The 15,315-nt window shown below is 41.4% G+C and overlaps 1 protein-coding gene across 7 annotated transcripts in view; it reads left to right on the top strand.

The window, feature by feature from the left end:
* Positions 1-15,315, top strand: part of LOC309364369 (contactin-4) — a 528,932-nt gene that overhangs the window by 306,492 nt on the left and 207,125 nt on the right. For all 7 annotated transcript variants that reach the window (XM_081901475.1, XM_081901476.1, XM_081901468.1 and 4 more), the window contains one exon: positions 14,692-14,818. In XM_081901475.1, coding sequence (XP_081757601.1) covers positions 14,692-14,818 — 127 coding nt within the window. The remainder of the gene's footprint in view (positions 1-14,691; positions 14,819-15,315) is intronic.

Below are 15,315 nucleotides of genomic sequence, written 5' to 3'. Positions count from 1 at the left end.
AAGCTATGACATGGCATCATTTAGTGGCAGATTCATGCCTAGGGACAGAGCAGTCTGATGAATTTCTTTCCTGGTGTATCTCAACTCTTGTCATAGCCAAAAGGACATTCTCAACCTATTCTTTCTGATTTCACCTGCTGTGTGTTTTGTTCCATTTGTATTTTGGGAGTTCAGTGCTTGATACCATTCAGGTTCCAGACTGAGCACAGGAAGCCCTTTACTTCAGATATAAATGAGTTTCAGGTTGCTGCCTCCTGGTCCCATGGAAGGAGGTGTCGCTACTCATGCCCAGAAATAAGTTAAGAGGCAACATGTCCCATTCTCTTACTGCGCAACATCTTTTAACTGCATAAAATCAGTGAGTTGACCTGAGATACAGACATAACTTCATTAAAACTGAGTAAGGATTGAGAACTCTTCTCCTTAATGCTTACATTTAACTCCTTCTGAAAATTAATTCACACATCACTGATTAATAGCATCGGTTACCTCTGTTTTCACACTTCATCTGTAACTCTGCCATTCTTCTGAGGTTAAGGTACAAGTGTGAACAAGGCTGTTGTTTATTTTATAATTCGAGAATAAAAGCAGATCATAACTGCAGCAGAGGACTGAAGATTAAAATGCTGTGTCCAAGGTAAGCTGCATATATTTAGAAACATTGCCACATCAAGGCAACACAAAAGTGTTTGTGATTGTGGTGGTTTTATTAATTTGGCAGCAGAGTGAAATGACTGCTCATGTGCACCGGCACTGTTATAAGATTGTCATCTGGTTTTAAATTGCCGCATCTGCAAAAATCACTTTATAAAGCCGGGCCTCCTGTAGCTGCAGACAAATTTGGGAACTAAATAGCAAGCGTATAAATAAAGGGACTAAATCAATAAATCAATGCAGCCTGCTTCTTTAATTGTGAAGTGAAGCACAGGAGGACTCTTCTGTTTTGACAAGTAGATCGTATGAAATGTCAGCACAGTTGCTTAGCAGTTATCCTATTATGATACTTAAGGAAAACACGGAGGCAGAAATGCATGGAAGCTGAAATGCATAATAAAATATGCTGCCAGGTCATTTACCCTTTAAAGTTTTTAGCAGGGGTGGGGAAACCTGTGGGTCAAGGGCTACATTGGGCCCTTTGACTAATTTAATGAGAACAGTGAAAGCTGCCTTAGACTGAGTCAGACCATCAGCACTGTTGACACTGACACTCCAGGGTTTCATTCAGCTCTTTCTATGCTGTAACTGGTGACGCCAGGAATTTAATCAGGGACCTACTGAACTATGGTCCTTCCCCAAGGAAAGTGGTGGTGGGGAGCCTGGAGGGAGAGACAGGGATGGGAGGTAGAAATCCAAAGGTAACAAATGAAGCAAGAAAAGCAAGGTCCAATCTTTCATTTCATACGTCTCACAAGAGGAATTTTTGTCTCCTTAAATAACCTAATGGGCTGATAGGAAGAAGGAAAGAGAGTGAGAAGGGGCTGCAGAGAATGGGATGGTTGCAAAAAGAGGGAGGGAGAGATGATAGATAGATAGATAGATAGATGATAGATAGATAGATGATAGATAATAGAATCATAGAATTGTTGGAATGGATCCTGAGGGATCCTGAGTCCAATCCCCTGCAATGCAGGAATGTCAACTTAAGCATCCATCCAACCTCTGCCAGAATGCCATGTTTGGCACCACGTACCACCATCATGCAGATACGGGAATAAATTAAGCATTTTAAGAACACCATACATTATGAAATGCAGTTTTCCGTCATTCTCTGCTGTCACTTAAATTAGTTTTCAGGCCTTTCTTTTCAGAGAAATTCATCAGACTGATTATTTGCAACCGTCTTCTATCTAGCAGGAACATCAATTTATCTACAGAATTAGCAGCAACTATTTTCTTATCCGCAAATATTTGTACATTGATTCTGCCTAAACCCTTCTTTAAATAGCAGGGTAGGAAGTTGGTGATTACTTCTCATGGAGTCTAAGGGCTATGTACACATCAGCGGCTTAAAACACAGCAAGGTCATTTCCCCCTCCCTCCCCATTACATTTCAAGTTGTTGTTTTTATGCTGCACAACCAGAGAGTGGGTGTGCATGTCTTCAACTGATGCATATTACCGGATTGTTTTCCCCACACTGAAATTGGCCTCTGCACATCCACACCCTTTCTCTTTGATATTGCAAACCCCAATTGTCTTATTAATTCCACCACCACCACCAGATTCCAACATTAGAGGTAAACCCACATACCCTGTGTCTGGGGTTATACATGTTCTGGAAGGGATTATTCCATCAACACAGAAAAGTAGCCTACAGATGCATGTGTCCCAAGCAAGAGTGATAGTACCTGATCTCACTTCCACTGTGAGCACTGTTGCTGCTTGTCAGGCTTTGGGAAATCGTCTTTTTCCCCTGTGGCCATAAATGAGCAGATCAAATGAAAGGAATTCTTACCAGTTAGTTTCTTTAATAAACACAGCGAAGGACGAAATAAAGTGTCTACCCAGAATGGCTGTGCTCCCAATTTAGCACTACGTCACTCCTATGTTTTGTAATCTGAGTTCGTACCCTCTGTGCTTTCTGTTCTGAGACTTTGAGCTCTTCTCCACCTTGGGCTGAGCGGAGGAATGCTGTCCAGAGACTGTGCATCTGTTAACACTCTCTCTTCCAGTGTTTCTTCTCTTAGCTGTTCCACATCCAGTATTTCCCAGCTTTTGCCTTCTGAACTATGCCCCTCTGCAAACCACTGTTCCAAATCTATACTGTCTTTCTGCTTCTGGGAAGATGCAGGAGCAGGGAGAGCAGGTGGCTCCCACCATGCCTCCTCAGTTCAGCCCCCCTCAGCACGGTCCCTGACACTACTGCAGCTGCTGCTCTGATTATTTAATAGATTTATTACTTGCCTTTAACCATAAGGTTGTTGGAAGTGCAACAGAAGGGTTCATTTAGGAAGTTAATATGCTGACAAAGAGTTATGGTTGGGTAACAATAATGCAGAAGTACAATATTAACATAATTTACAGTTAGACAAATAGGATGGGTCCACATATATACACGTCAAATAATAGGGTTTAGAGGTGTGGCTTCAGCACGTTTCAAAAGCTATATACTAGGATCACATCTTGCACAGGGGTTATATTCTGGTGGGATAGTGTGTAAACCATGTAAAGTCAGAACGACCCCACACATTCAGTCTTACCTGATGAGGCTGATGCAAGATCTCGTGGGGTTGTCCAAGATCTTGTGCAGGCGTTTTGAGCTTGTGCAAGACCTTCCCATAGCCCACTGAACAAGGTGGAGGTCTTTACAGCTCTTTCTGTGGTGTGAAAACACAATGCAGAAAGAGCTTTTTAAGCTCTCTGACTTGCTTTCTGGGCTCTGGGAAGCATTCGTGCAGGTTCTGAAAGCTCTACGGAGATCTTGGACAGCCCCTTTTGATGTGTCCTGTGCTCTCCTGTTTTTAAAAAATTCAGCCAAATCTGTAAAGTTGCAGTTTCAGAAGTAAAATCCACGTAAGCTGTGATCGTACTGTGTAGCGAAGGGTCTGGACACACCTCTGTAATGGAGGGAGTTCATAGCTTAGGTGCCACCACAGAGAATGCTACTCCCATGAGTATGATACCACAGAGATGGTACTCCCATGTAAGTATTGATAGGATATTGCAGCCTTAGTTCTCTTCCTTCCACCCTCCATATTTGGAAGACTTGATGTAGCTGACTAGTCTTAAAAAAACAGTCACTAATTTTAATGAGTGATGCCCTTCAGCTGTCTTAACCATTTTACTTCTTAGTTTTCTAGAAGAGTTACTCTTCCCAAGGTTCAATTTTGTCTTACAGACATCCAGAGTTTCAATTCAATATGCCTTTCTATCAATTTATATTATAAAAAGGTATCTAAAATAAATTCCCTGAGCAGAACACAAGGACATCTTTCAAAAATCATTTACACTGGATATAATCCAAAAATATTCTTCAGTTTAGTTATTAGCTTTCCCCCAAAGTGCAAAATATTCAATTAAGCCTTCTCTCAAATTGGCCATAACTTTCAATTAACATAAACCAAATTTCATTTTGCTAACAATATCAATCAGTGCATCTAACGAAGAGTTACAGCTGAAATGGTTCACCTGCTCACTTACATTTAAAGACTGAGCTTTAGAGTGTGTGTGTGTGTGTGTGTGTGTGTGTGTAGGTGTGCACACACACTACAGGTTTTGACTGAATTAAATTTTAAAGACTATTTGCTCTGTCTTAAATGTGTGTGCATAATTTCTTACTCATAAACAGCTCCAATTTATAGAGCTCTGTCCCAGATAAAATCAACCTTTATGAATAGGGATGTAAGAAGGCACCTGATACCATTATTCCTGTATTCAGAGTGTGCAGCATTGTTTCCATTCCACTGCAGTTCATATTCCACCAAAAGCTATTTGATTCATCTTGCTGTTCACTGTGGCAAAACGACATTGTCATTACATTATTCCACCCTATTCATTTCAGTTCAAATGGAAAGGGTGGGGGGCATAACCAATTATGTACTGCTTGTGAAGTGAACACAAAAACAGCAACAGCAGCAAATACTGATTGTATTTACTTGATTGAGATCCGTTCTGGATATGGAACAAATAAACGAGCACTAGCAATTCCCAGTCCCATTCCCATCAGAGTTCTCTGAAATCCTTACTTATGACTAAAGTGGACCTCACAGGATAAACATGTGCCATAGTCTATTTTTCTTTTCAATGACATGCACCCATAGAATAATAGAATTGTAGAATTGGAAGGGACTCTAAGGGTCCTTTTAACATCACAGTAATCCAAGTTTATGCACCAACTACTGGTGCTGAAGAAACTGAAATTGACCAATTCTATGAAGACTTACAACACCTTATAGAAGTGACACCAAAGAAGGATGTTCTTCTCATCATAGGGGATTGGAATGCTAAAGTAGGGAGTCAAGAGATAAAAGGAACAACTGGCAAGTTTGGCCTTGGAGATCAAAACGAAGCAGGGCAAAGGCTAATAGAGTTCTGTCAAGAGAACAAGCTGGTCATCACAAACACGCTTTTCCAACAACACAAGAGACGACTCTACACATGGACATCACCAGATGGGCAGCATCGAAATCAGATTGATTATATTCTCTGCAGCGAAAGATGGAGAAGATCTATACAGTCAGCAAAAACAAGACCTGGAGCTGACTGTGGCTCAGATCATCAGCTTCTTATAGCAAAATTCAAGCTTAAACTGAAGAAAGTAGGAAAAACCACTGGGCCGGTAAGATACAATCTAAGTCAAATCCGTTATGAATACACAGTGGAAGTGAGGAACAGGTTTAAGGATTTAGATTTGCTGGACAGAGTGCCTGAAGAACTATGGATGGAGGCTCGCAACATTATACAGGAAGCAGCAACTAAAACCATCCCAATGAAAAGCAAATGCAAGAAAGCAAAGTGGCTGTCCAACGAGGCCTTACAAATAGCGGGGGAGAGAAGGCAAGCAAAATGCGAGGGAGATAGCGAAAGATACAGGAAATTGAATGCAGATTTCCAAAGAATAGCAAGGAGAGACAAGAAGACCTTCTTAAATGAGCAATGCAAAGAAATAGAGGAAAGCAATAGAATGGGAAGAACCAGAGATCTGTTCAAGAAAATTGGAGATATGAAAGGAACATTTCGTACAAAGATTTCCATAATAAAGGACAAAAGTGGAAAGGACCTAACAGAAGCAGAAGACATCAAGAAGAGGTGGCAAGAATACACAGAGGAATTATACCAGAAAGAAATGGATGTCCTGTATACCCCAGGTAGTGTGGTTGCTGACCTTGAGCCAGACATCCTGGAAAGTGAAGTCAAATGGGCCTTAGAAAGCACTGCAAATAACAAGGCCAGTGGAAGTGATGGTATCCCAGCTGAACTATTTAAAATTTTAAAAGATGATGCTGTTAAGGTGCTACACTCAATATGCCAGCAAGTTTGGAAAACTCAGCAGCAGCCAGAAGATTGGAGAAGATCAGTCTACATCCCAATCCCAAAGAAGGGCAGTGCCAAAGAATGCTCCAACTAAGAAAGAGAGATAGTAAAGAACGAGGCTTTGCGGATAAGGAATCGAAATTTCAAAGTGAGGTTATTGATAATGATGGCAAAAATTTATCTAAATTGTATAAACTGTTGTTATATTGGAATTTGGAAGACGAAGAAGTTAAGTCGGTGATGATCAGCTGGGACAGGGATGTGGGTCATAATATACAATTCGAAGATTGGGAGAAACTGTGGAATGAGGGATTAAAATTCACTGCTTGCATGACGTTAAAAGAAAACACGATGAAGATGTTTTATAGATGGTACATGACGCCGGTAAAACTGGCAAAAATGTACAAGACATGCAATCGGTGCTGGAAATGCAGGGATAAAGAGGGCACTTTCTTCCATTTGCGGTGGGATTGTAAGAAAGTGAAAGACTTCTGGGAGAAAATATACAATGAGTTAAGGAAGATTTTAAAATACACATTTACGAAAAAACCAGAAGTCTTTCTGTTGGGAATGGTAGGAAATGAGACAAAAAGGGAAGACTGCAAATTCTTTAGATACGCAATCACAGCCGCAAGAGTGTTACTGGCCCAGAGTTGGAAACAGCAAGAAATACCGACCATAGAAGAGTGGAGAATAAAACTGTTAGATTACACAGAGCTAGACAAATTGACAGGAAAGATTAGATACTTAAAAGACCAAAAGTTCATCGAGAACTGGGGGAAATTTGTGGAATATCTGGAATGTTTAAGTGAAGGACAGATGACGCTTAAGGGATTTAAAGAAGCTCTGTAAGAAAAGTAAGAAGTATTGTCTAAAGGGAATAAGAAAAAAAGAGATAAATAATGTCAATACAAATTTGAGAAATGTGTAATTATAACTACGACTATGAATGATTTACGGAACAGTTGAGGGAAGTCCAAAAGAGAAATAAGTAAAAAAGATGTGAAACTTATGTATTTTGTTTTGTATTATTTGTGGATTAATAAAAATTATATGCAAAAAAAAAAGAATGCTCCAACTACCGCACAATTGCACTCATTTCACACGCTAGCAAGGTTATGCTTAAAATTCTACAAGGAAGGCTCAAGCAGTATGTGGACCGAGAACTCCCAGAAGTGCAAGCTGGATTTAGAAGAGGCAGAGGAACCAGAGACCAAATTGCAAACATGCGCTGGATTATGGAGAAAGCTAGAGAGTTCCAGAAAGACATCTACTTCTGCTTCATTGACTATGCAAAAGCCTTTGACTGTGTCGACCACGGCAACCTATGGCAAGTTCTTAAAGAAATGGGAGTGCCAGATCACCTCATCTGTCTCCTGAGAAATCTCTATGTGGGACAAGAAGCTACAGTTAGAACTGGATATGGAACAACTGATTGGTTCAAAATTGGGAAAGGAGTACGACAAGGCTGTATTTTGTCTCCCTGCTTATTTAACTTATATGCAGAATTCATCATGCGAAAGGCTGGGCTGGATGAATCCCTAGCCGGAATTAAGATTGCCGGAAGAAATATCAACAACCTCAGATATGCAGATGACACAACCTTGATGGCAGAAAGTGAGGAGGAATTAAAGAACCTTTTAATGAGGGTGAAAGAGGAGAGCGCAAAATATGGTCTGAAGCTCAACATCAAAAAAACGAAGATCATGGCCACTGGTCCCATCACCTCCTGGCAAATAGAAGGGGAGGAAATGGAGGTAGTGAGAGATTTCACTTTCTTGGGCTCAATGATCACTGCAGATGGTGACAGCAGCCACGAAATTAAAAGACGCCTGCTTCTTGGGAGAAGGGCAATGACAGGCCTAGACAGCATCTTGAGAAGTAGAGACATCACCTTGCCAACAAAGGTTCGTATAGTTAAAGCTATGGTTTTCCCACTAGTGATGTATGGAAGTGAGAGCTGGACCATAAAGAAGGCTGATCGCCGAAGAATTGATGCTTTTGAATTATGGTGCTGGAGGAGACTCTTGAGAGTCCCATGGACTGCAAGAAGATCAAACCTCTCCATACTGAAGGAAATCAACCCTGAGTGCTCACTGGAAGGACAGATTGTGAAGCTGAGGCTCCAGTACTGTGGCCACCTCATGAGAAGAGAAGACTCCCTGGAGAAGACCCTGATGTTGGGAAAGACGGAGGGCACAAGGAGAAGGGGGCGACAGAGGATGAGATGGCTGGATAGTGTTTTCGAGGTTACCAGCATGAGTTTGACCAAACTGCGGGAGGCAGTGGAGGACAGAGGTGCCTGGCGTTCTCTGGTCCATGGGGTCACGAAGAGTCGGACACGACTAAACGACTAAACAACAACTAAGGGTCATCTAGTCCAACCTCCTGGAATGCAGGAATCTCAGCTAAAGCATCCATGACTGTTGGCCATCCAGCCTCTGCATAAAAACCTCAAATGAAGGAGAATCCACAACCCCCTGAGGGAGTCTGTTCTATTTTACAACAGCTCTTACCATCATAAAGTTCTTCCTGATGTTTAGTTGGAATCTCTTTTCTTGTAACTTGAAGCCATTGGTTCATACCCTCTGGAACAGGAAAGAACAAGCTTGCTCCATCTTCCATGTGACTGCCCTAGAGATATTTGATTTCAACTCCCTCAACCTTTCCGCATAAGGCTTGGTTTCCAGACCCTTGATCATCTTGGTGGCCCTCCTCTGCACACATTCCAGCTTGTCAATATCCTTGTTAAATTGTGCCGTCCAGAACAAGACACAGTCTCCAGGTGTGGTCTGAAGGACATGTCAGTAGAAAGCAGATATTAAAGTCCAGTGGGCTGCTTATTGCTTTCCCCTGCAGCGTTATTTTCTACCCAAAATTGTTGCCCCAGCTGCTTTTCTGACCATGGGTGGAAAATATATTGCATATGAGAGGTAGTTGTGCCTCCTCCTTGCTCTTGCTATTGACCCACTCTTAATTGTAGAATGCAGGAGGGTGAGTGCAGAACCACCACTGCAGAAACTCCTGAGACCACCAATTCTTGTCTGTCCTGTGACAGGCCAAAAAGGAAGCGTGCTCTAAGCATCCCATACATAGGGGGATTCAGAACACAGACTTACATAGGCCTTTCTCCAAAATAACCAGAAGAAAATCTGGGGAGATAATTTGGGTGGTTTGGCTGATTTAAATATTGTGATACATGGGTATGTTTTTACTAGTTGTGTTGTTGAATATCAGGTTATTCTTTCCTCTATGCTGTGTGGTGCTGCATTTCCATCATGTTCATTATTTCGATGAAACTGTCTGTGTTCATCACATAGTTGTCAATTTAAATTTTAAGGAAATAAAACACATATGCGGTCACAGGATTGCAGTTTCTATGCATTCTCTGTCTCTGTGTGGCATCCAAAAAACAAATTTGTATCATTCATTCATAGCTGAGTGTCTGAATTATTTGCTCCAGATGGCCAACAGGTGCGCACTGTGTAAGACTATTGTATTTAGTGCTGATTCGTGCCATCTGAGAATTTAACCCCAAAATGGGTAGAATAATGCACAAGCTCTTTTCTTTCTAAAGGACTGTATCGGCTGTCGACTAAACAGATTATGAACTTGGTTATCTCCGCTATACAGTGGTGGTAATTAAAAGGGCTGGGGGGAGGGGAGAAGAATAACCAGTTAAATAATGATAATTGTGCATTGTTGTCATTTCCCCATTTCCCTCTTTGTTCTGCTTTTATGCTGACAGCTGCTCTCAGAATTTCTCATTTTCTTTAGCCCATGTAATTTATTTTCTTCAAACCTAGTAATAATTTTAATGGGCTCTTTTTGTCTTGCTAAGAGAAAGAACTTCATTGTTTAAAAGACAAATATTAAAAGGTGCCTGTTGCTGGCATTTTCAAATGCAGATAGTGACCTGAACTGCTGAACTGTCATTCATCGTTTTGATGTAATTTCTCCTGCCCTCACAAAAAAACAAAACAAAAAACAATCTATATGTTTGACATAAGTTAATTAACTTAACTAATACTTTTTTGTACCCCAAGTTCTTTGTGAGTGATTGCTGTTTCTTGAGGGGATTGAAAACACAAACGGACATGTCAGAAACAACCATATCCATGCAAGGTTTACACTATAGTTTTGCACTGCATTATGCAACTTTTTACTTGTTCTGTCTTACCCAAGCTAACTTGTTGAATGTAATAGTGACAAATCCCAGCACTACTGGACACAACTAAAGGACCTATTTTCACAAGAATATAAAAAGAATGCTGCTGGGTCAGGTCAAAAGGTCAGGTCATCTCTTCCAGCATTCTGTTGCAACTGTGGCCAAAAAAGATGCCTAAGGGAAGCCCGCAAGCAGGACCTGTGTTCAACACCACTCCTCCCATCTGTGGAGGGAGAACAATAGCCATCATGGCCCAGTAGCCATCAGTAGTAGCCTTATCCTCCATGGATTTGTCTAATCCCCTTTAAGAGCCATCCAGATTGGTGGCCATCACTACATCTCGTAGGAGCAAATTTCATAGTGCTGTGAGAAGTGCTTTCTTTGAATCTTCCAACATTCAACGTCTTTGGATGGACCTGAGTTCTGGTACAGTCGTACCTCAGAAGTTGAATGGAATCCGTTCCAGAAGTCCGTTCGACTTCGAAAACGTTCGGAAACAAAAAGCACTGCTTCCGATTGGCTGCAGGAAGCTCCTGCAGCCAATCGGAAGCCGTGGAAACCCCATCGGACATTGGGCTTCCAAGGAATGTTCACAAACCGGAAAAATCACTTCTGGGTTTGCAGCGTTTGGGAGCCAAAGCATCCGAGTAACAAGGCATTCGGGATCCACGGTATGACCGTATTATGAGAGAGGCTTTCTCTCTTTCCACTTTGTCCCATATTATGGATAGATTTCTGCATGTCTTTCAGTGCCCACTTATTCTACCTTTTTTCATAGCTTAAAAGCCCCAAATGTTGTGTGTCTCTCCTTACCTCTGCAAGCACAAAGCAACTGGCAATTGTACCTGAGCTTTATGTAATGATGTGTAGTTTCCTGGCTTCTCTGATAAGTGTGGTGTTGGCTGATTTCCAACTCTCTAGTAAGCAGACCAATTTTAGAGATAAATTGCATATTTAAAAATTGCAACAATTTCAGATTTAAGCTGTTTTAGAACCCTCAGGTGTAAGCATTCAAGGACTTGCTAAGTGTAATTTGTCAGTTATCGTGACTTCATTATGCCACCTCTGTTTGCAGCTTAGTCCTGCTTAACCCACTCCTAGTCACAGTACTTGAAATTGCAGTTCTGTTACTAATGAAGGTTTTATTCCAAAAATCACCACGCAGTCTAAACATAGATCAGATTTCAGGTTACATGGTTCAGTGGTTCAAAGCAGAGCTCGAAGGTAAATGGGGAAGACACAAGCTAGGGTGTTGCCTCTACGCCTGACAGACACATCCCTTTGCCCTGCTTTTGAAGACTAGGGTGGGTATAGGTATATGTGCATTTCGGGTCCTGAGCAATAGGACTGGGAAAGCAAGTTGGTCTTCTTGTGAGTAGGCTGGGGATCCTTGTATAGTAGTGCATCTGGCACTATATTCTTGAAGATGGGACTTTGTTCTGCTTAGCCGGCTGACAGTTCAACTCAGGCTCATGTGCCTTTCTAGTTGCTGGGGCAACCTAGCTCACAGAATGTGGAGTGATTGGAGGCTCCCATGACACCTCCACCTCTGCTGAAATGTCCTGCAATGGGATATCTCCTAGAGTACTCAGACCTTTGCTAAGTCTGTGAAGCCAGTCCACTGTACAATTGGGGTCCATGTGTCTCCCCAGTTACCATGGAGCTCATGCTATTAGGAGGCAGGTTGGGGACTGGTTCAGATAGCTCTCCCACCTCTGCTGGGATGTCCAACATCATCAGGGCAGAAACATCTGGTGAACTACCCACCCTCACCCCACCCTCAAACTCAGCACTCTCATCCCATTCTTCCTTCCCCTCTGGCCAGTCATGCCAAGAGGTCTCCATGGGCTCATCATGACACATCCCTGTTTTTGTACTGCTATGAGGAACTTCAGCTCTGTATCTGGATCATAACATTAGACCTGTTCACGCATATATTCACTGTGGGGTGATCCCACATCCCTTTGGGACTGTGTGAATAAAGCAGCCCTTAGGTGGGGAGAGTCACATAAACTTCCCTAGTTATTTGTTGCTTAGTCTAGGAGGGGTCCTTTGTTGGGAATTAATACAGTGGTACCTCGGGTTAAGTACTTAATTCGTTCCAGAGGTCCGTTCTTAACCTGAAACTGTTCTTAACCTGAAGCACCACTTTAGCTAATGGGGCCTCCTGCTGCCGCCGCGCTGCCGGAGCACGATTTCTGTTCTCACCCTGAAGCAAAGTTCTTAACCTGAAGCACTGTTTCTGGGTTAGCGGAGTCTGTAACCTGAAGCATATGTAACCTGAGGTACCACTGTATAGGGAATCTGCTATTTTGATGGCTTACCACACCAACTAAAAACCTTTTTGGATTTGCAGCATTCCCCCCTCTCCTTATCATGTATCGTCATAATTGTGCAGTGTGGCACATAAGTTTGGGAATGCTGCTGGATAGCAGGTGTGGAAACTTAAAGATTAAGGTAGCATCCTGTGTACACTTATTTGAGAGAAAGCTCCATTGAACATGGTGGGATTTAATTCTGAGATGTATCTCCTCTTGCAACATTCATGGTGCCAAGTAAATTCCCAGGTATGCATTAGAGAGCATGTTAGTGATGTGGTGTTGAGACCTTTTCTAGTCGTATATTCATACTTTGCTGAAATATCCTTCCAAAGGTCATAGCAAGAGTGGAAGAGTGGAAGTACATCCAGATCAGTTTTGATAATAGTTATTTTCATTCACTTTTCTCAAAATCACCTTGAGCCTTTCTCCAACAGACGTTTTTGTTATATTTCCTACATCTCTTTCTATCCACTTCAGGACTATTATATCCATACAAAAGCAGCTTAGTGGTCATTTCTGTGACCCATTGACTAAAAGAAAAAGTATCTACTTTCATATTTCAGCAACATATCTCATTGTTATATGTTAAAACCTTTGCTCTTGGAAGCTTCAGGAATACTATACTTTTCACAGTGATGGAACTATGGAACATGGATGCTCAGTCGTGTGACTTCTGCTGTGTGAGGGTTTTGTTGTTCTTCGATATGCAGTGCCTTCCACCTTTTGTCATTTCTTGTTGCCTAGTAATCACTCATGTTTTCCCACTAAAATAAAAAGGCAATACAGATCACTTTTGCATTTCAAAACCATTTATTCCCAACTGTGTCTTCATATCGAAGCAATGATCTGCCTTCTTCCTTTTCCATTAATGAACTCCGTTTAACTCCAAAAGTTTTGGCTCAAACTCACTTCAATCAAAGAAGTGAACTCTGCAAGACCCTTAACATTATTACCATCCATGGCAAATGTTTACCATCTTTAGTTAGTTAGTTAGTTAGTTAGTTAGTTAGTTAGTTAGTTAGTTGATTTTATAGCATCTAGTCCGTTTCTGTGAACTAATACTACTCTTCCCTGTCCCACATTTTATACTTCTATGAATTTACTGAGGCTTATGTCGGTATTTCAGTCAGACTCTGTTTCTGTGGCCAATCAGGACTGTGCACTGCTCAGGCACTCTTAATCCAGGAGTAAAGCGATTTCCATGTGTGCAAGGGTAGAAAAATCATGTGACTGACATTTCAGTATTAGGAAATCCCCCTCCTTCCTGTTGTTATGAGGGCAACAATTACAAATAGTAGGATGGTACGGAGGGTTGTTCAGTTGAGAACTTAAGTGTTCAAAGACCATATGTTGCATGAGAACATGGATTACTCAGTCTTGTACACCTACTAAGGCAAACCTGTCCCAGCAGACAGCCACATGCCGGGTTTGCTTAGGACCCACATATAAAATCCAGTGTTTACCCTGAATATCCTGGTTGTGACCCAGATTCTGTTTTCTTTAGGGGTTTTTATTGGTTTATCTGTCCATTTCTTTATTTAGGAATTTACATACCGCCTTTCACCATAAGGTCACAGGGCGACATACAGCACATTAAAACACATCAATAGATATTCTAAAAGCGATTAAAACAGAAATGCAAGACAAGCACAGCATAAACTAAGACAGAAAGCATAAAATAGTGAGTGACACAATCCAAAACTAACCACAGACAGGTTACACATTGCCACCTGCCTGGTGAAATAGGTACATCCTCAACTTGCTTCTAAAAAGATTTAACTTTGAGGCAAAGTGTACTTCAGTAGGAAGTTTTAGAGCTGCGACTGAATAAGCCCAGCTATGGGCCCCAGCACTACTTATCTCATCCATTTTCAGGACTACCAGGAAGGCCTCCTTAACTGAGCTTAAAAAAATGGAGAGAAGGTTTGGGAGAAGGCATTCTCTCACATACTTGAATCTCAGGCTGTTCAGATTTCTTTAGTTTTTAGGGGCGCCCTTCCCCCTTGATTCCAAACCTCAAACTGAGGCAGGGTGGAGCGATACTTTTTATTTTGATTACTCCTCATTTATCCGTTTATATGCATTCTACTTTTCCTCCATGGAGCTCTCGTAACTGAATGTAAATTGGATGTTACACTTCAAACTGCCAGATTGTCTTCCTTATAAGCAATAGTAGGTTGGTTTTAGTTACATGAAATATACGTGAATTTTATTATTATGTATACCACAGATGATAACACGCTGCACGGACCAGTTTTCATCCAGGAACCAAGCAGTGTCGTTTTTGCACTGGATTCTGAGGAAAAGAAAGTCAAACTCAACTGTGAAGTGAAGGGAAATCCTAAACCAACTATAAGGTTTGTTGCATATCAATCACCTTTTTTTGGAGGGTGGCACAATGTTCTGTTACTATGAAGGAAGAGAAGAAAAATCCTGGCACTATACATGTTGGAGGAAAAAAAACTCCAGTAGACTGAAAAGAAACTATCAGGCCTACATTAATGTTTTTGCTTTCCAAGGACCAGCCGTATTCACTCAATAGCAGCATTGAAAAAGCTTGTGGGACTGTGAAGAGGCTCATTTTTATTATGTCAAATGATTTCATAAACTAGGACACTGTGTATCTGAAGAAGTGTGCATGCACACAAAAGCTCATACCAAGAACTAACTTAGTTGGTCTTTAAGGTGCTACTGGAAGGATTTTTTTTTGTTTTGACTATGGCAGACCAACACGGCTACCTATCTGTAATCATAAACTAGGGTGTAATTTGGCTGATACACAGGGTAACTACGTAAGGAGGTAAAAGTGGGTTTTGATTTCACGTTTGAGGAAGACTGTGGCACTCAGAAGCTT

Source organism: Podarcis melisellensis, assembly GCF_964234715.1.
Source record: "Podarcis melisellensis genome assembly, chromosome: 2".
In the NCBI taxonomy this organism is placed as follows: Eukaryota; Metazoa; Chordata; class Lepidosauria; order Squamata; family Lacertidae; genus Podarcis; species Podarcis melisellensis.
Note: the sequence above shows the minus strand (reverse complement) of the source record. Positions and strands in the feature narration are given on the sequence as shown.